The sequence below is a fragment of the Prorops nasuta genome, unplaced genomic scaffold (assembly GCF_024137725.1).
Source record: "Prorops nasuta isolate Cenicafe-Biocafe unplaced genomic scaffold, Cenicafe_Pnas_1.2 PNAS00003, whole genome shotgun sequence".
Taxonomy (NCBI): domain Eukaryota; kingdom Metazoa; phylum Arthropoda; class Insecta; order Hymenoptera; family Bethylidae; genus Prorops; species Prorops nasuta.
In genome coordinates this window covers 11,694,183-11,713,665 of record NW_027116800.1, presented here as the reverse complement: position 1 = coordinate 11,713,665, position 19,483 = coordinate 11,694,183, and the positions used below count along the sequence as shown (strand labels likewise).

General features: G+C 45.5%; 1 protein-coding gene and 1 long non-coding RNA gene across 2 annotated transcripts in view; one reads left to right on the top strand and one right to left on the bottom strand.

Annotated features, from left to right (window-relative positions):
• Positions 1-64: 64 nt before the first annotated feature.
• Positions 65-19,483, top strand: part of jing (AE binding protein 2 jing) — a 30,688-nt gene continuing 11,269 nt past the window's right edge. Inside the window, exon 1 of the mRNA XM_066747603.1 lies at positions 65-1,075. Within this exon, the coding sequence (XP_066603700.1) occupies positions 579-1,075 (497 nt within the window). The 5' untranslated portion in view covers positions 65-578. The remainder of the gene's footprint in view (positions 1,076-19,483) is intronic.
• LOC136786110 (uncharacterized) lies at positions 957-18,927 on the bottom strand. Its single transcript, XR_010824755.1, has 3 exons — positions 18,848-18,927; positions 18,383-18,680; positions 957-1,266 (listed from the first exon to the last, which is right to left on the bottom strand). It is a non-coding gene; the product is annotated as an uncharacterized lncRNA (long non-coding RNA).

The window sequence follows — 19,483 nt, the reverse complement described above, 5'->3', positions numbered from 1 at the left end:
AAATTGAGTGGAAAAAATCCGAAAGATGGCGCGAAATGGATGAGATTCGATTGGCGGTGCGGGGAAAAATGATGGTGTGTTACGATGATGCCCGACGTGTTGCGAGGTCGTTCGAATTGATTTCGAGTATTTCCGTGAATAATCGGGTTGTCTCGTGGGGGAAGGGAAGAGGCGTCGGTTGGGTAGTGGGGGTCTTGTCAGTGGCTGACGCTAGCCGTCGGCGAGAGGTGGCGGTGGCTCCGGTGGGTCGAATATCGCGCGTGCTGTAGGCATTAGGAAGTCAAGTAAGTAGGCAGGCAGGGAAGAAAGGTTGAGGAAGAGAAGACAGAGTGAAAGAGAGAAAGGAAACAAATGGAGTGGTGTGTAAAAGACTATTATTTGATTGGTGTGGAATAGCGAGGAGAAGAAGGTGTCGTGAGGCGTGTAGAAGAGGTCGCGAGGCAAGCGTCACTCGGTGGATCGAAGGTAGAAAAGTTGGTGCGTCCGATCGCGATCAAGTTGAGTAAGGAATCTAGGAGGTTCGTGAGCCGAGAAGGTGGCTCGTGGGCCACTGCCGGCAATAATAGTTGGTTGGCAAGATGGCAGACGGTCCGTCCGCGGAAGACGCGGCGGCCACTGAGCTGCCCGAGGGCGCCGACATTCGTGTCCCGAGGGAGCGGCACAAAAGACAGGACGCCAAACACCTTCCCGAGGAAGTGTCTCGAGTCCCCCAGGAGCTCCTACGGCTTGTCATGGATACTGCTCGAACGCGTAAATCCGAGCAGAATCCGAACAAAGATCCGTCCGCGAAACCCACTGCCAGTGGACAACATGCTGCCAATGTTGTTCACGCGGATGAACAAAGTGTAATGAACGACGAGTCGCCGTCCGTGTCGCAGGACACGATGGAAATGGAGGACAAAGTTGAAAATTCTTCGACATCCTCGTCGGAGGATATCGGTGCTGGTGCAGATTCCACGAGACACCAGGGTAGCTCCTACAAAGGACGAGTTAGAGTAGCCGAGGATACCCTCGTCGGACCCTGCGGCAAGAAGCGGTGCGCCGATCGATACGACAGTTCCGAGAGTTCTGACAGGTAAGTGAGCGAGAGAGCTGCACGAGAAGGAAGAAACGGTGGAGCACCTTCTTCTTCTTCCTCTTCCTCTTCTTCGATCCTCGACATTCTACAGCAGCCTCCAACCATTTCTACTCTGCGATTCGTCGGGCAGACTCCCTTTGTAACATCAGCACACACACACGCCCCTCCATCCATATTTTCCCATTCTCCTACAACGAAATCGAAAGTACTCGGTTTAATATTTCATTGTTATCTACCGAACGATTGAGAAACTACTGGATCTGCTCCATTACAATAGAGTTATTTAACGTGAATTTTTACGTGTACAAACTCGAGGGAGCGCTGTTAATCGCTCCAAAGTAAACAGATAAAACACAGTAGCTGCAGAGACGTCATTCTCCGAAGCGTTTGAAAAGGTGCTGTTAATATTTGCTAGAATTTGAATTTGGAAATTAGGATGATGATCGTCGAAGAATCGTTTGGAGATAAGAAGCGATTGGAAAATTGTGGGGAAAAGTGGAGGAGAGGCTAGGGGTCGTTGTACCGTGTTACGCGAGCCAACAACCGTGGTTGCGTTCGATCTGTGCGCGCTGCGTCGTGTTTATAGGTCCGTAGATGGTGCCATCTTTCTCTCAGCCCCCATTTGCCGTGAGTCGTCCTAACCTTCCCGGAGCTCCCCGAAACGATCCGATCCGATCCGATCCCTCTGCACACGAGTAAAACTCTCGTAGGCTGTGGCCTCGTATAGCTTGCACGCTCTTGTAATTCTAGCTATAGAGACGCGTCTCATAAAAGAGAATCCTCAAAATAGACTTAGTGGCGCTGCACGTAATTAACATGAATATTCCTCGAGATCTCCGCAATATATGGTATACATATATAGATATATAAATGTATATATACATACACCATGTAAATCTACAAAGTTGGCGCGATAAGTATGCCTAAATTTAGTCGACAGAGTCAATGCGCTGTTTAATTGCTGCGTTCCTGAAGCCTCTCCAAATAATGTAACAGCTAGAGAATTGTTTCCGTTCTTTTTTCTTGTTTTTAGCGTCTCCATTGAGGGGACGTCATCGTCTTAATCGTATCTTGGTGGGGTCAATGCATCCATATTTTTCGCGTCGCAGTTTCGTAGCGTGCAATGTTTGCGATTCGGCAGGGTGCCCGGCTGGCTCTCTCTCTCTCTCTCTCTTTCTCTCTGTGCTCCCCCCTCTCCCCCACTCCCTTCCCCCTCCATCTCACAGATTCTCTCAGTTCGCGCTGTAACCTCTCCAGGCTTCCTGTCCACGACTCTTTATCCTCGGAAACGCATCGATTGGAAAGCCAACTACGACACCATTAGAGATACGATCGTCCCACTATTAAATAAGCCTCGTACACGCTTTGCTTTAAAATTGTGAATTCTCTAGCGAAGGATGTGCGTGGAATATTAGCTTGCGGCGCGATTGTTGGCCATGTTGCAAGATTTCATAAACGCGATGAGCCTTTCAGCGGTTATCTTTGTTCGGCCTCCAACTTTCTGTTCCGCTTCTGTATCGCCGCTTCTCGCGCGCGCCTATCGATTGCGTCACACTCGCACAGCGAGAATTCGCGATTGGCGTTTTCTTCTCTTCGCGGAATATCCTGGCCTGATTCACTCGCGCGCTCTTATGAAACGCCACTATTATATTTATCGCGGACAGTTGGCTCTCTAGAATTGGAAGAGAGGTTTTTCTCTCTGGCGCGGCAGCAGCTCAATCGGGGATTGGATTTTTGCCGTTGGTCGTCGTCGAAAAAGTCCCGTATTCGAGCGTCGCGTCGCATCGCGTCGCGTCGCGTCGGCAACCTTTACCTTCACTCGGAGTGCCGGTTCTTCCACTCGCCGTCATCCATTCACGAATTTCACTTTCACGGTCACGGCCAACGCTTCGCAACAAGACGAAACAAATACGGGGACATTAATAAAACAAGCTCGTAAATATATACACCGTATAGAAGCGTGCGTTTCGTCGATATTTCCTTCTTTCTCCGAAATAAACGAAAGCTCAGTGTCCCAAGGTCTTCGTTTATCGCAAACACACAGAAACACGCCCGAGATTCGGAAAATTCATTCTTACGAATTAGTCCATTTAAAGGCGAGGCTATCTTATTAGCAGGGTCATTGACCTCTTTAAATGATTCTTCAACGAAATTACGACGGCTAAAGTCTATACGTTTATTCGAATGCATGTTATAGCTTGTACCATTGAGTTTTTCATGTATAGATAGTACCGAGAAGGGTTAAATGACGAATTTTAACTCGATACGTCGATAAGAGCGATAAGTCGATGGGCTACGAGGAAGAGATTGGTTCTGAGAAAAACGTCGATGCACCGGATATAATGATTGCGGAAGGGGTTTTTCTACCAAAGAGTCATTGAAAAAATCGATATACGGTGGAAAGTTGGTCCTTTCGCAATTCGGTCGGGAGCGAGGCGTTCGAAGGCGCTCCGTGAAGGAGAAGGGAAACGAAACACTCTCGAAATACGAAGAAAGATATTACGAGCAAACGCGGCGTGATATAGTTGTTCTAGCGTAGCTCTAGATAAAGTTTTATGAGCGCTCCAAGCCAACTCTCCGTGAAGCGTCGGACATTTTTTTCAGATAGATCGCACACCGTACCACTTGGGAAGCGAGACAATTATTCCGAGCTGCAGCTGAGAATTATTTGCTTTTGGCCAGAAAAACGGAGAGCTTCGTTGTGCTAGCATTGTTTCGCCAAGCTCCAGATGCGAAATGTTTGGTTTTCGACAGAAACAGCGCTCGGTGAGCTTCGTCGATAGCATTGTTTCGCCAAGTTCAACGGAAATTGTTTGGAGAACGTGTGAGCTGCACATGAGAAGTGTATAGTTTTAGGGAGAAATTAGTGTATGAACTTGGGGGTAAATATTCTTCGGAAAAATTGAGCTTCAACCGAGAATGTCTGTTTTGAAAAATAAACATTGTGTCGCGCGGGTTAAATTGCTGTACAGAAGCCTGATGAAAATTCATCGGAAAGCTTGCGAGCTTAGGATGAAAATTGTTTACTCTTAGAAAGCAACGTTGAGCCTCGCAGACAACGTTGCTGCAAGAAGCTCGAAGAAAATTCTTGGAAAAAGTGTCGAGCTCCGGGTGAAAATTGTTTATAGAGTTTTAGGAGGGAAGGTTGAGGTGCGCGGGCAGGATTGGTGCACAGGAAGCTCGATGAAAATTGTTTGGAAACAAGGCGGGACGAACTTGTTGCGCAAATCGACCGCATAAAGGGTCTATAGCTCGTGTGGAAGGGAGAGTCTATTGATCCAACACAGTCGTCACGCTTGCATATTTTTCTTCTTGCCTCCAGCACGAATATCATCCTCCGCGCAAACCTTTTCTACAATGCTTCCCTTCACTTTACACATTTGCGCTACGGCATATTTCGCCATTTCGCAAACGAAGGATACTCCGTGGAAAAATCCTTCCAACGCTCGCGAGTTCTCCGATCGAACGATTCTCTCGCTGCTCGATGGATGTCGCATTGCCAAAGCGAAGCTTCGTTTATGCATCTCAGGCACAAAATGGCGAATAATCGAGAGAGCTGTCTCTTTGCTATTCTTATAATGTATACGAATTATCCGCGAAGGAGACTCCCCACGCGATATTCATAGAAAACCATTTTCCAAGCATATATGTCAGCAGCGAATGAAAAATTGCAACGTTCACGAGCCTCGGCATAGAAGCAAAATAATCATGATAATTTTCTTGCAATATTACCGGGGTTCGTTAAAATAACAAATATTCATTCGTGCCATATTCTCATCGATCGGAATACAACTACGAAGAAGAAAAATATCTCTGCACTAAAAAACCCTCAAAAATATCTAAACCACAATTCCTCCAAGGCTCTCGAAAAAGAGCGAAAGGAAAGAATTACGTAGAATTCTTCCGAAGCAATTGAATTTTAAGAAGAATAAAGAAAAGTGCTACTGGTAAACCAGCTAGCGTATATAAAACTCAAGATGTGAATGAATTATTGCAATAGAAAAATATAGTTGTTGAAATATAGGAAAGAAAATTGTGCGGTGGATTATTTGTGGTATATATATAGTTGGAACGAGTCTAAAATTGCCAAGTTCTCCATTAACGGGTTTCGCGTTGGTATTCGGCCTGGTGTTTGCGCGGGATAAAAGTCTCCGGATCGGATGTGTTTGGCGTATATTCGCGGTATAAAAGAGACTGGTCTGGCTCGTGGCGCACACATATAGAGGACGGCGGGCGCGCACACGGGCGGCCGCTGCGGCGCTCAGGAGGCAGCTCACCGCAACAGTGGCGGCGGCAACCTAGGCCTAGGGCATTTTGCAACGATACTTTTCGCAATCGACTCTTTCACGAGCCGTGTTTTGCCCCTTGCAATCTCACTGCAGATTTCACTCCAGCTACATTATGTATATCGTAGAAAATTTATGCTTGCCTTCCGATTAATTTAGAGAGCTCGTAAAGTATCTTGCGAAACGTATTGCTCGCTCTCGTAGCAGCCGTGGCAGAATTTACGAAAATGATTGATGAAAAAAAAACACAAGGACTAGTTTAGTTGTGAGAAAGAGAGGCAGCTGCGTGTATACGGCGAGTAGTATGTAATAGATGACGTTTCGAGGGGGGAGGAAGAGGAGGCGGAATTAATGGGATTAAAACTGAATTTGGTGGATGATAAAAATATAGTGACGCAAGGTTCCTTTGTTTCTTTATCGATTACAGAGGTGTAGGTGAAGCAGCGATGCAGTCATGCAAGGTAAGGTGAGGTGTGTACGTGTAACACGCTAAGGCATACGTGTGTTTATATATATATATATATATATACAAGTAGCAGCTTTCATTCTCCTACGTCGACTGCAGCAAAAGAGAAAAATAATAGTTTTTTTCTCGATCCGCGCTCGCGTAGGCAGAAGAAAGAGACAGAGCTGCGTTATTGGTTGCACGTGTGCATCCGTGTCACACGTACACATATACATAGACCGAAATATACACTCGACTAAAACACAAGTCTACATCATCGCGCATTCACTGCTAACCCAGTGCGCGGGGCAATGCACGCGAGTAAAGGTCGCGTGCTGATAAGAACGACGCTCGTTTATCCGCACTAACGAACCCGCCTTCTTTTTTTTCCTTTTTTTTCAGAATCGACGCATCGCTTATCGAACGGAGTGCGCAGCTGTTTAGCGATTGGCTCGTGGGCCTAATTGTCACGGTATAGTTTCTATAACTTTTCGCAAGGATTTTCTACCTGAAACGTATATTCTAAAATTTTGAAAATTCTACTTTTTTTTTTCAAAATTAATCTTACATCTGTCGAAAGGAGTGCGCGGCTGTTTAGTTATTGGCACGTGAGCCTGGATGTCGTCAGAAAAGGTTCTGTTTGCGTAAGGATTTTCGATCCGAAACATTGATTTTACAATTTCGATAATATTTTTATTCACAGTTGACATGCGAATATATAAAAATGGCTATTCGCCCCGTTAGGAAAAATTTGGAAGAACCGCGAGAGACGTTGGAAAACTGATGGTAGTCGTGGGATAGAGGCTAGAGCCAACAAGAAAAGTAAATAGAATGAAAAAATGTGCAAAGTATATAACGTCCTGTTTTGAGGAAGACAAATAAAGGTTCGCGTGACGCATCATAAATGCTTTATCGGAAAAAGTGCGCGTTTGTTCGTCAATTGGCTCGTATATAGAGGCGAAATTGTCGCACCACCTCCACTTCGAGCTTGCGCAAGGATTTTCCGCCTGCAAAATCCTTCCTACAATTTCCGAAACGCTCGTAAGCCATTTCCCAGGCGTTTAACGATCAATTAATCGTTGGCGGTAATTAACACGCTGGTTGGCTGGCAATTGGATCGGGAGCCGAGCGCAATTTGGCGAAATCGAGCGGGATCCTCCGCACTATTTGGTCTCGAAGAAGACTGTGATGTGTGTGTGTGTGTGATATAGTTCTCTGGAGAACGAGTTTGAGTGTGGTGTAAGATGGAGGTGGAGGAGTACAAGGGGTGGAAGGCGAAGCGTTGAAAAAGGATGCGCGAGAGAAGTCGAAGGATGAGGTTAGAAAGGTGAATGAAGAGGAGAGAGACTCTCTCTCTCTCTCTACATATATATATATAGTATAGAGAGGTGGATCCCTAAGCCCGCTATTTATCCCCGCTCGATTTCGCGGGTAGAATTTGCGGAATGTCCGCGAGCGAGCGAGCGACCTGGAACCAGTCGATCCGGTTTTTTAATTGCAAAAAGGATGCCTGGCCGACGGAGAGCCTGCAGGTCTCCTGGAGGTAGGATATCCTCCGCGGATGGATCCACCAGGTACCTGCAGCACCACCACTCGGACGCGTCAATTCTCCTATGGAGGAACGAGACTCTCGAAGCTACGAACCTCCGTAGGAATCCTCCAAGGATGTCCTAGCTTAAAGAGAGAGAGAGGGAGAGAGTCCTTGGAGCTCTCCTTTTAGAGAATAATCGCGCTTAGCCTTGGCGCTTGCATGCATGCCTCGATCGAGATAACCTCAAGCTATACGGATTATCCATTATCTCCTAGCTCCAATTCATTCCTTTTACTTCGCGTTCGACCTCCGCGCGCGCGCCTTTATTTCACTCTCCTCTCAACAGTTTTTCCATCGTGCCATGAATAAAAATTCATCGCTCTTTTACGTGTGTCTATGTATAGAGAAGGGCGAGGAGGCGCGGTGGTGCAGGCTCCGCCGTAGTTTACAAAGCAGAAGAAAACCACCGATTCACAGTCCGTCCGGTCAATCTTACGGCCAAAACTGGTTTGGGTTTCCCCTTCGCAAAACGGAACACACGGTCCTTTAAATAGTCGACTACGAAATTCGAGAGAGAGCACCGCGTTGGGAATTGACAATTTTCCGTTTCAACGAGCTTTCTCTAATTGCAAAAAATATACTGCTGGTATTAGAGTTCCCATTGGAAGCTTTTATTGTTCGCTCGCTGCTCAAGTTTTTTTCTTCTTCTTTCCTCCACTATGCGAGAGGCTTCTTTCCCACCGCCAGCTACACAATCGATCTTGATCTTCCGTCAAATGCCGAGGAACGAGCTCAACTGCCTTTTTTCCTCTCTTTTTTTTTCTCCCTTCTCCCCCCTCCTCGCAGTGGACCATTTTTTCTCGGTCCCCCGGCGCGCTCGATCTATCATCTACACGAATCTATCCGGAGATAATTCTTTCCTATCTCTGGCCCTCCTTGCCTTCTCCTCCACTCTTATCACCGAATTTGTCCTGTGATTTTTATTCCAACCATCTTGCCCCGTTGACCTCCTCGAGGATCATAAATGATAAAATGGTGGTCTGTGTAACTCGAGGAAGGCATGTGGTGTCACTGAAACGTTTCTGGAACGTTCCAGGACTATTTTTCAAAGTTCCAAGGGATTTCGATTCTATTTGTGTATTCGAATGGCAGTTAGGAGTAATTTTTATGCTCCAATCTTATCATTGAGTTTGTCCTGTGGTTTTTAGCCGCGACCAATTTTACTCGATTCCCTTCTTCGAGGATCGTAAATGATAAAATGGTGTTTATGTAACTCGAGGAAGGCATGTGGTGTCGCTGAAACGTTTCTGGAACGTTTCTGGACTATATTTCAAAGAAGCAACGGACTTTGATTATCTATTTTTGTATTTGAATGGCAAAATTCTTATGCTCCTCTCTTATCGCTAAGTTTGTCCTATGGTTTTTGGTCAGCCAATTTTACTCGATTTATCTATTTATAAGCCATAAATGATAAAACGATTCTATAGATGACTCGAATAAAAGATGCGACGTCACAAAAGTGTCTCTTGAACCTTCCAAGGTTTAATCTCAGACATTCTAACGTTTTAGGAACGTTTCTGACGCTATTTGTAATAAAATGATAACAAAAAGTTATATTTTTAATTTTATCCTTTCCAAGATTAAAAACTGAAAAATTACATTCGTCGCGTCCAACGAATTTTGGTGAACAATTGTGACAAGATTTCTAGATGCTCGGGTTACACGAGATTCTCTCCACTCTTATCACTGAATTAGCAATAAAAAATGCTTTATAGCCAACTGACCTTTCGAAGAGAGTCGTAACAAAAAAAAAACACTAAAATACACAAAGTGTACTATTGCATAGGGTAATTAGCGCAGAAACCGTTTCACGTCATTATCATCATCCGTTGGAAGATGAAAAGCGGTGGCTCGAAGGTGGCCCGAAGGTGGCCTTCGTAATGTCCGGTGTTCGACGGGCAACAATAACACGGCTTGTGGTTCTTCGGGAACCATTATCCTCCGCCTGTGGCGGCATCGCCAGTTGGTCGAGAGTCGCTAATGAAAGTGCAGCATCCCGGAAATACCTTTTTATTCTCCCCCCCCCCCCCCCTCGATCCCCCAATCATATATATATATATAAATATCAGCTGATTTTTCATTTCCGAGGACCGCTTCCAGCTCTCTCTCTCTCTCACGAGTGGGAAATGAAATTTAATAAACCTTGAGTTTTCCTTCCACGAAACACGCACACACGTGCGCGCGCGCTGTCCTTCGTATAATCCACCGTTATTCGCGTGCATAGAGACTCGCAAAGGTGCAGCTAGTCGAAGGTAACCGGTGAGAGAAACTTGTTGCACGTATCGAGATAATATTCGGTCTATAAATTGCAATTATCCAATTAACGGAGCCGAGGATTAAAATAATCCTGCCCGAGGCGATCTCGGAAAAAAGCTTTCGGAGAACTCTCGTGTGTTTCATTGGAGAAAACTGCTGACGGGAGGTTCTTCTCGATGGTCACGAGTGTCTTTGAACTGTGTGGGAGAGTGCACAGAGAGTGAGAGAGAGAGAGAGAATGCACCCTATGGAATCACCCTCGAAGCAGCACCCTCCATCCACTCTATATATATATATATTCTGCCCTAGGAAACTAGCCTTCGCCCTAATCGATATCGTCAGTTTGATATGGACCACGATGTACAGCCGCTGACAAAAGTTTCGTCCATCGTAGTATGATACACTCACTGGTCTTTTTGGCATGGAGAATCAGCTGGGACGACTCGGTGTTATTGTCAGACTCTGCTAAATTACAGGGACGTGCCAATATACTCTATATATATGTATTATAAGAACCGCTGCACCTGGCCTTGATAGCTGCACCTTGCAAACTGGCCTCTCTCCCTATCTCTCTCTCTCTCTCTCTCTCTCTCTCTCTCTCTCTCTCTCTGACCCTTTCGGTTTCTTTATCTTTCCAACTCTCAATCTGCCATGCTGACAGGTTTCAACGACAGCGCTAATCTCCCGGACAATTTTCGTCATTTTTATCCTTCGACTCCACGTGTCTTTATTTCGAGAAAAAAAGACGACAACAAAATGTCGTAAGGTGCAAACGGTTTTTCCTTCGGATTTTCGCGTCGATCGGATGAAATAAATGCGCGTTTCGTGCGCTAGAGATTTTTTCCGCAATTTAATTAGTCCACGTGCGCAATATTGATCTATAAGCCGGTGTTAGGAGGAACAGATGCGGCCTGCATTAATCGTGGACCACCGAGGGGCATCTCCACCCTCGATCGATAATTTTGCAATCACTCGGGGAACCAAAAGCCCACCCCTCCCCCCTCCTCTTCTTATACGATGCTATATATATGACAAGCTTCGAGCGCTCCACCACAGCGATTACCAATCTTTTTCTCGTGCTGCGTCAATGTATCGGTTTAGCTTCGATCGCAGTAACTCAAAGAATTGCAATATTTATCGAGATTCTTTGGAATGAAGCAAAATTGTGGAATTTAAAATAAATTTTGACTTTTTTCAAAATTATATATAGGAGGGGGGGGGGGGTGGGGGTATTTGGCAAAGAGTCTAGAAAAGAAGACACGAAGAAAAATGCAAGGTATCGAGGCAGAAATGCAGGCATGAATTCCGCAGGAAGAAGCATCTTAACTGTGAAACAAGAGTCTCTATGACGATAAAAGAAGCTTTGTACGTCTCGCGATACGATCAACAATTTTCTGTAATTTTACGTCCAAGTATCACTCTGATATAGATCGTCAAACGATCAAATTGCAAAGTTAGATGTGGAAATAGGCGGAATAAAATAAACAGGAAGACGAAGAATGACTGTTTTTAAAATGGTGCAGGAGGGAATGCTATATATGCCGATAGACACCGAGGTGTTTCAACAAACTATTATCGAGGCAACGCGAGCTTTCCGAGTCATAATAAACGAAGCTTTTTTATATATCCTGCGATGGTTACGATCAATTTTTTGTTTCATAACTCTACTTGAAAATATGAGTTTTATGAAAAGTCATAGAATGGTCGAATTGCAGGATATTTAAAATTGGCCATTTGAGTGTGATAAAAGTAGAAGATGAAGAGTGGTTAATTTTAGGAATCCGAGTCCATGGATTCGATGGTAGAGATTGTCTCTGGAGGAAAGATGATGATGGAGGCGATGGCGATGCAAAGCTCGAAGCGCAACGCAGTTGCAGGCGAACATTCGGCAGGAGGGATTATCCCGGCTGGGAGCACAACACAGCCCCATGGGGTTCTACGGTCATCATTAGCAGTGCACGGGATTTAAGAACCCCCCGCGAAGCATGACTCACGCGCCACCATCATCCCTCGTCGCTCCAAATTCTTCATCAGCTACTCTCACCTATTCTTCCCATTAATTACATGTGATTTGTATGAACAAAGAGACAATACTATTTTTTTTTAACCAAAATTTCACTAATTTCCAATTTACAGCCGGTGTACTTCATTTTTAAAAAATTATTTTGCGTAATTGAATATTGAATAGAATTTTGTTATTAATAAAGTTAGTTTGAGCTTTTCAATGGGATTACAGACGTTTCGATTGGATTACATAATGTTGAGTAGTCAGAGCTCTACATTTCAATCATTTCGAGGATCAATGATACAATGTTTACGCAAGTTAATAATTAATCTTTATCATAAACAAATAAATAGAGCTTGAGCTTTCGAATGAAACTACAAACGTTTCAATTTGATTACGTAATGCTGAGAGGTCTAGATTCTCCATTTCAATCATTTCGAGGATCGTAGATACAGTGTATACAGAGAAATTCAAGAATTTATCTTTATTATAAACAACGTGGTATAGTTGAAGTTCCGGAATGAAACTACAAACGTTTAAATTGATTTACGTAAAATTGAGCAGCTTAAATTCTCTGCCTCAATCATTTCGAGGACCAATGACACAATGTTTACACAATTTAATCATTAATTTATTTCATAAACAAATAAATAAAGTTTGAGCTGTCGAATGAGACTGCAAACGTTTAAATCGATCGACTTGATGTTAAGAAGTATAAATTCTCCGTTGAAATGATTTCGAAGATCGATGATGCAGTGTAGCCAAAGATAATTGAAGCTTTGAGCTTTATTATTAACAAATAATTACAGTATAGAGGTTAGCTCGTATGGCGTTTGACAGATTTCAAGAGAGAAATATGAGTGAATGCAGTAGTTGGCTGGGGGTGCGGAATTGACAAAAGGGTTGCACCGAGCAAGAGGGTGGTTTTGTCTGGAGATTTGAAGGCCCCGAAATTGATGTCACCACAAGGGTGAGCTAATTTAACGATTGTCCATTGGCTATGCATGATCTCTTCCGACAGAGGATTCCAAGTATAGTCATCGTTCTGCCTTTTTTGCAGCTGACATTTTTTTTCTTCCAAACCCATTCGACTGATCTTATAACAAAATCGATTCGGGATTAAAATTGCAGGCATCCATTGAGAAATCAAAATTTCCTCCGGAACCGGCGTAAACGCATAAAAAACTCGTTTCGTTCGGCGATTGGAAAACTTTTCATGTTGCTTCTCCATGTTTAATCAATTTTGACGAATAAACCTTGACGGGTTTTGATGAAAAATTTCATTATTACGTGATGAATTTTCAGAGTCATTCTTTTTTTTTCACGAAACTCTCATAGCTCAGAGGGGTGGTACTGTTGAGGGTGGTGGTAGTCGGGGGCGGGGGAGGGGGAGGGGGATCGATGAAATGGCTGCTAGAAGCACGAGAGCATTTCCGTTTTAATGCGAGGCACACGTGATGGCTCCCATGCAAGGGGTCGCGAAAAAGCTTCTCGCTGAAAGAAAAAAACAACAATCTTTTTTGTCTCCATCTTTTTACAGGCCTCCCGATGGAAAAAAATTGGCAAAATTTTCACTCTCATATTTCATGCATCAAGTCGCGTCGAAACCTTTTACTTTTCCTCGACTCGACTCGCTCACGGACGGAGCTAAAATTGTATATACACATATACATGTGTATGCATATGTGTATACGAGGATTTGCCAAGAGTCTTTGTAGAGGATTTTCTATGGATTCCTGAATGTCTGATTCGGCGTCAATCTTAATTTTCATGACCGAATTGGTACAACTGGAAGCTCGATGGTTTTGTTACGGGGAGAGTTTTGGTGGACCCTTCTGAAGCTGCACGTGGCGCCCTCCCCCCTCTGCACGAGGCCAAGCGGAGCAGCACATGGCGAGGAAAGATAAAGAGGGACGCGCGTGTCTCTCCCAAAAGAAATCTTGACACACCAGGGGCGAGTGCAAGGATATAAAAATCATTCGTGACGCAAAAAATGCCCTGCCGACGAGCTGTGAGAAAATCTGACCTGCGATCGATTCTCCCAGCAAAAAATTAATTTCCACGATAATTGTCGAGAGCATTTTCTCTCTCTCGTACACGTAAAAGATTTAGAGAATCGCTGTAGTGGTGGTGGTATTAGGATCGAGTGAAATTGAATTCGTCGGGATTGAATGAGGAGGGGGGGGGGGGGGATGGGGAAAAATTGACACGAGGTAGGTTTTTCGGAGAAAGAAGCAAAGCCTGTGAAAATGTCTGCTGAGGGAATCCAATCTGGACACGAGGATTCTGAAAGGGCGCGGTCTCTCCTGTTGTAACTCGACGACGACGACGACAAAAGTGCCTCGGAGGCAGCTAGGATGAAAAGGACGGCTCCTCTCTTTTCACCTATCCCTCTCTCTCTCTCTCTCTCTCTCTCTCTCTCTCGAAGAGTACGAGAGAACACGTGAGAGATCGTTGAATACGATAAAAGCCAAAGAGTGAAGGGGAGACGTTCCGTGATCAATTATTCAATAAACCATTTAAGGTTATATTATATGTATATATATAAAGAAAATAATCCTGCCATTTTCCAGAAACCGCGAGTCGCTGGCAGCTGCTGGAAAATAATTGACGCGAGAGTTTGATAGGAAAGGATTTTTGAAGGAGGAGAGCGAGCGAGTGGATAGGGGCTCGATTAAAATTGTACAATCGTTATAGGCAGATGTTTGGAATGCTGGTGGTAATTTGGAATTTTCGCTTTGGAGGGAATGTGAGAGGAGGAGAGAGAGAGAGAGAGAGAGAGGGAAGGTGCAGACGTATCGACCAGGTCGGCTATTGCGAGAGAGGACCGAAGGGGAGTGAAAAGAGGGGATGAAGAAGAACCCTCCGAGCGATACGTGCACTACTTTCGTGCCGGAAGGACGTCAGATACTGCCAAAGGACCCTTCCAACCTCTTCCTCTTCCTCTCCCCCACCATCTCTCGCTCTATCCCCCTCTTCCACGCTTTCCTTACCTTATCTGTGGCACTGATAAAAATTCTCCAGATAAGCACTATCGCTATAGCTTACTTTTTTCATCCACTAACTCATGAGATATCCAGCAATATTTACCATCGCTCGAGTAATTCTCTCTGCTGCCCCTCGACAACAAAAATTCTCTCCTTCTTCCAGCGTTTTTCTACGAGTCAGACGTAAACAAACTCTTTGCTTCCACTTACACAGTTCACTCGACGATGCTTCTCCGAAATTTAAGAATTTAAGTATTTATTTTTACTAGAGTTCTATAATTATATTATATACTGATCAACTGTTGAAAGTTTACCGAGATATCAGCTTGATTGATTAATCGACAGGGGGGGGGTTGGAGATTATTATCGTACGTGAGAATAAGTTCCATTATGGATTTGAAGAAGCGTGCACGTGCTCGCATTTGTCGCGTGCATCCAACGACGGAAAGCCACACCCTCGCGCGGACTTCCGGCGGTGAATGCTTTCGTAAAACCACTATGCCTGCGAGCGGAGAATTCGTACGTCAAGCGGAAATGAGACACGTGAACGCAATATCCAAGCCTAAGCCCTTCGAATTCCTTCCCGTCCGGCGAATCGTTAAAAATTCACATCGGTATTGACGAAAAGCCGGGCCAAACACGCTACTCGACTATTGAAATTCGTCGATACATCCATTAAAGCTGCACAGAACGAATGTTAACGACGTTCTGCTTACCGCTCTTCCACCTTCCGTCGCTTTTCAAGGTCCCCGGCGTTACAAGATGGCCGGCTATTATGCAAAAACGGCCTTGCCAGTAGCGTGAGATACGCAGAGGTACTTGTAATTCACCGTTGCGCTGAGAAATTCGGGGAAAAGTCATCCGGTAAACAACGAAACTCGAGCGTTTCTCGTTACTCGCTGAAACGTGATTTGGGAGAATTCTCTCTCGCTTTTGCGTTTTTCATCTCTCTCGTGCGCGCACGCGCGTCGTTAATGCTCGTGTCATTAGGCACAAGGCTAGAGTAAATGCAAACACGTTGCACAAGAGAACTATAGCCAATGTGGAAGCGGCTGACATTGAATAGTAGCTTGAATCATATTCCAGTGCGCTTGAAAAACTATCGAAAACCCTGAAACAAAAAAAAATATGAGACACGAGAGTGTAAAACGCGCGCGGGAGAGAAGTGTTTTAATCGAACGATCTGACTGATAAGAGGCTATTTTATTACGTCGATGATACCGTATAATTTCATGGTTGATCGTTGAAATGCGATGAAAAAATTCATCGGGATTAATTTCATGAATTTTGAGAAGTGGCGATGATACACGACAGTGTCAAGTTGCTGACACTCGCTCGATAGGAATCTGTATGTGTCTCCAATGTATCTCTCTGTTGCGCGCGATTAATCAGATACGCGAGGCTATAAACGGAGGTTTGTTTTTGCTTGTAAGCTTAATGAGTCAGTGAGACAAGCGTTGGATTACCATCGACACACCCCCGACCAGCTGCTACGATTTATTGCATTTTATTCTAGAGACTCGATCGGGTTATCGATGATTAATGCTGATTAATACGTTCGTCGCGTATACGCAGACAATTCTTAAATTGGAAGCGGAATTGACTGGCCGTGGCGGGATTTGTTTGAAAATAGACGCGAGGGGGAGCCCCCTGGGTTGCTGCTTCTGCTGTTGACGCTGCTGCCACCACTCCGTCCATGGGGTATTCTGGAAATAACTGAACCTCGTGGCGAGTTCTCCTCTTTCCCTTTTCTCCCTTTCTCCTCTCACTCGGTCTAATTGACACTCGTGCTAAGTTTCCACGGGGCATTGTGTAATTGACTCCGCACTTACCTACGATAATACTCTTACGTTTCTTAAACAACAACGCCAATGTCGTCTTGTCCAATGACCGCCGCCATTTTCACTTCCTTCTCTTTCACGAAGCTCACCTGCCGGCTGTATAAAAGTAGGTCGCCTACCTGCCTGCCTAACCACCTTTTTACCTTTTCTTTGTGCCCTACGAAATTTTTCATATCAGCCGGTCGATGATGGACAGTCGATCGGACCAACTGCTTCATAAATAACTATTGGCAAACCGATACTAACGTTATCAATGTGGCAACTCGATGCCTGGGATCCTGTTGAAAGACATAACCTCTCAGAGACATCACACTCGTACTTGCGATTGTAGAGCGCTTTTTGTCTCGTTGAGGTTAGCGTGCTGCGAGAACTGTTAGCCGAGTGATTTCGCGAGGTGTTTAAAGATGGTGGGGCTGTCGCGGGACGGCAGCGCCACCTGGAAGGGCCCGTGGGAAGATGCGGGGCGCGACAATGTTGTCGGGGAAAGACGACGTAGTGAGGAGCCCCGTAGCAGCAGCAGGCAGGCAGGCACAAGCAGGCCGTCACAAAGAGGAGGCAAGGCCCGGCCCCACCCCAGCCCCACTCGCGCAGTTAGGTTAGTTGGAGTAGCAGCGCCTATGTTCGTAGATACAGGATGTTCTCTCGTGCTCGCAGCACACAGCTGTAGCTACATCAGCTGTCGGCCTTGGCAGGGTGCAATTACCTCGAGACGAGCAAACGGGCCAGAGGGTACAGAGGGGGTACGTCCACCTCCGGACTAACCTCGCTGCAACTTTTCACCTTCCATCCTTTCGTTTTTACTATAACTTCTATGTATATATCTATGAGCCTCCACCACCCCCCTCCAAACTACTCTCGACGTCGCTGACAGTGAATAAAAGCTCGGTTGGTTGAGAATTAGACGAGGATTATTGGTTCGTTCAAAGCTAACCTTGGGTTAAGCTCGATCGGGGGTCAGGACGGGGTCACTCACGCGACTGCGCACGCAGGGTGAAGGACCCTCGACAAAAGGAAAACATGCTAGGCAGGTACGCGAGGACTTTGTCGATAAGATCAGCGATGATACCCCCGATGAGCAACGAGTGTGTGCACGCACGTCTCTCTTCACGCTTGGGATATATTTATTCTCGTTTTTCCCTTCTTCTTCCCGCAATTTTTCGCATGCTACCTCAACGAGACGAATTATCAACGAATTAGAGAGAGCCTTCTTGGATGTTGATACTTTTTGCCCGGGACTTCCCAGAAGGTGCGTCTTCAGGGGCAAAAATAGCCGTTCGTTTACGGTCTCAATAGAGAGAAAGAGCGTTATTACGCGTTCTGTTATTACAGACGGTCTCCCGCGTATAGTAATACGCTTCTCAGTACATTAGCCACGCTCGCTGGCTCGCTCGTATTCGTGCGTGTTTCGTAATATGCGGAGCGCGTGCGTGGAAATGTGTAGGGACTCGCAACCTGTTTCTCTCGCTGCGGAGTACCGTACTGTACTGCTGCACCACGTACTGTACTGTAGCAGCATCATAGAGACAGCGTTATATAGCTATAACAGTCAGACTGCATAAACTTCCCTTCTGCCTCGCCATACACACACACACACACACACAACACTGGCGCACGTAGTTGCGCCCTTTACTCTCTCGTCGCGATACATGCATTTTACACGTACACGTGGACAAAGTTGAGTCTTTTACTCCTGCGGAGGCGTGTGTTACATTATTCATATGACCAGCGGTACAGAAGTGCTTGTTCGGATTCTCCTTTCGCAGTAGGAATGTTTTCCCTGTATACACCAATGCACACGTGTGCGCATCGAGAGAGAGAGAGAGAGAGAAGAGAAACAATACTAGCGACTCTTTCACCACCGATATATTCTACTCTCCAAAATGATATACCTACCCTATCTTACCAAAGACTCGGTCCAAGTTGAAAAACTGCGAGAATTAAGGATGGCCTTATTTCTACGAAATGCATCGACGGTTTGTGTGGGTGTCGGTTGATACATGGGTGTGTTTGTGAGTCGGGAGCAGGCATAGATGTGTGTGGGTCTAGAATGTGTCCTTGGCGTCCTGAGGTGGTGCGTTGACCTTCTCGCGTAGCACGTTCGTCGGACTGGGCCCTCCTACGTTACGACTAAATCTTCATCGAGATGTTAGCTCGACTAAACTTCTCTCCCCAGTCTGCGTCTCTTTCACTCCTGAAACATCGAAATCGAATCAGCGCAGGAGATAGGATCTCTCGTTCTAACCTCTCCGAGAAACGAGAGACGGACTTGAAAAATTAATGACAGCGTTGGCGAATGAAAAACTCAGCTGGATCGATTGGACAAAGATTCGCACGCTGGTAAGGATCGAGTTGGCTCACCGAGAGACGAAAGAATGTTGCTGAGAACGCAATGGCGAAGAGAGAAAAGTCGTAATCGCGATAAGAGTGGTGCAAAGTTGCACATACTAGTTTGCTTTGCTTTGGCCAAATCCAATCCTGTTCTAGCGACGCTAGCGCCACCGTCGAGCCTCCGCCGTACTAAAAACCGTGCAGAGCAATTCACCTGTTGTTGTTCGTCGCCTGACTGGGAACGAATTTCGTCGAATATATAATATAAACAAGCGTCTAATAAATTTCGAGGAAATCTCCGTTCGAGTTCGAGCCTGGCATAACTACGGAAAGTTTGCCTCTCGATTTCATTATTCGGTTACTATTATTGGCACGACCCGTTTCACAGAGCGGCAACCTCGCTCGCTCGGCTCACCTGATGCTCGTTTCTCGGCCCTCGGGCGATGCGCGCGCTGCTTCACTGCGATTCGTTCTCGTCACTGCCGGGAACTAAGAGAAAAAAGCGACATTATTCACGCGTCTCGTACCACGGATATCGGACGGAACTACCGCACTTGGACTTGAATCAAATTGAAAGTAGTCTCTTGCAGAGCATTTTGTAACAGCACAAGTTAAGTCATACTTCGCGCGTTTCTCCTACCTTCTCGCGCTTATTGACACCGAGCT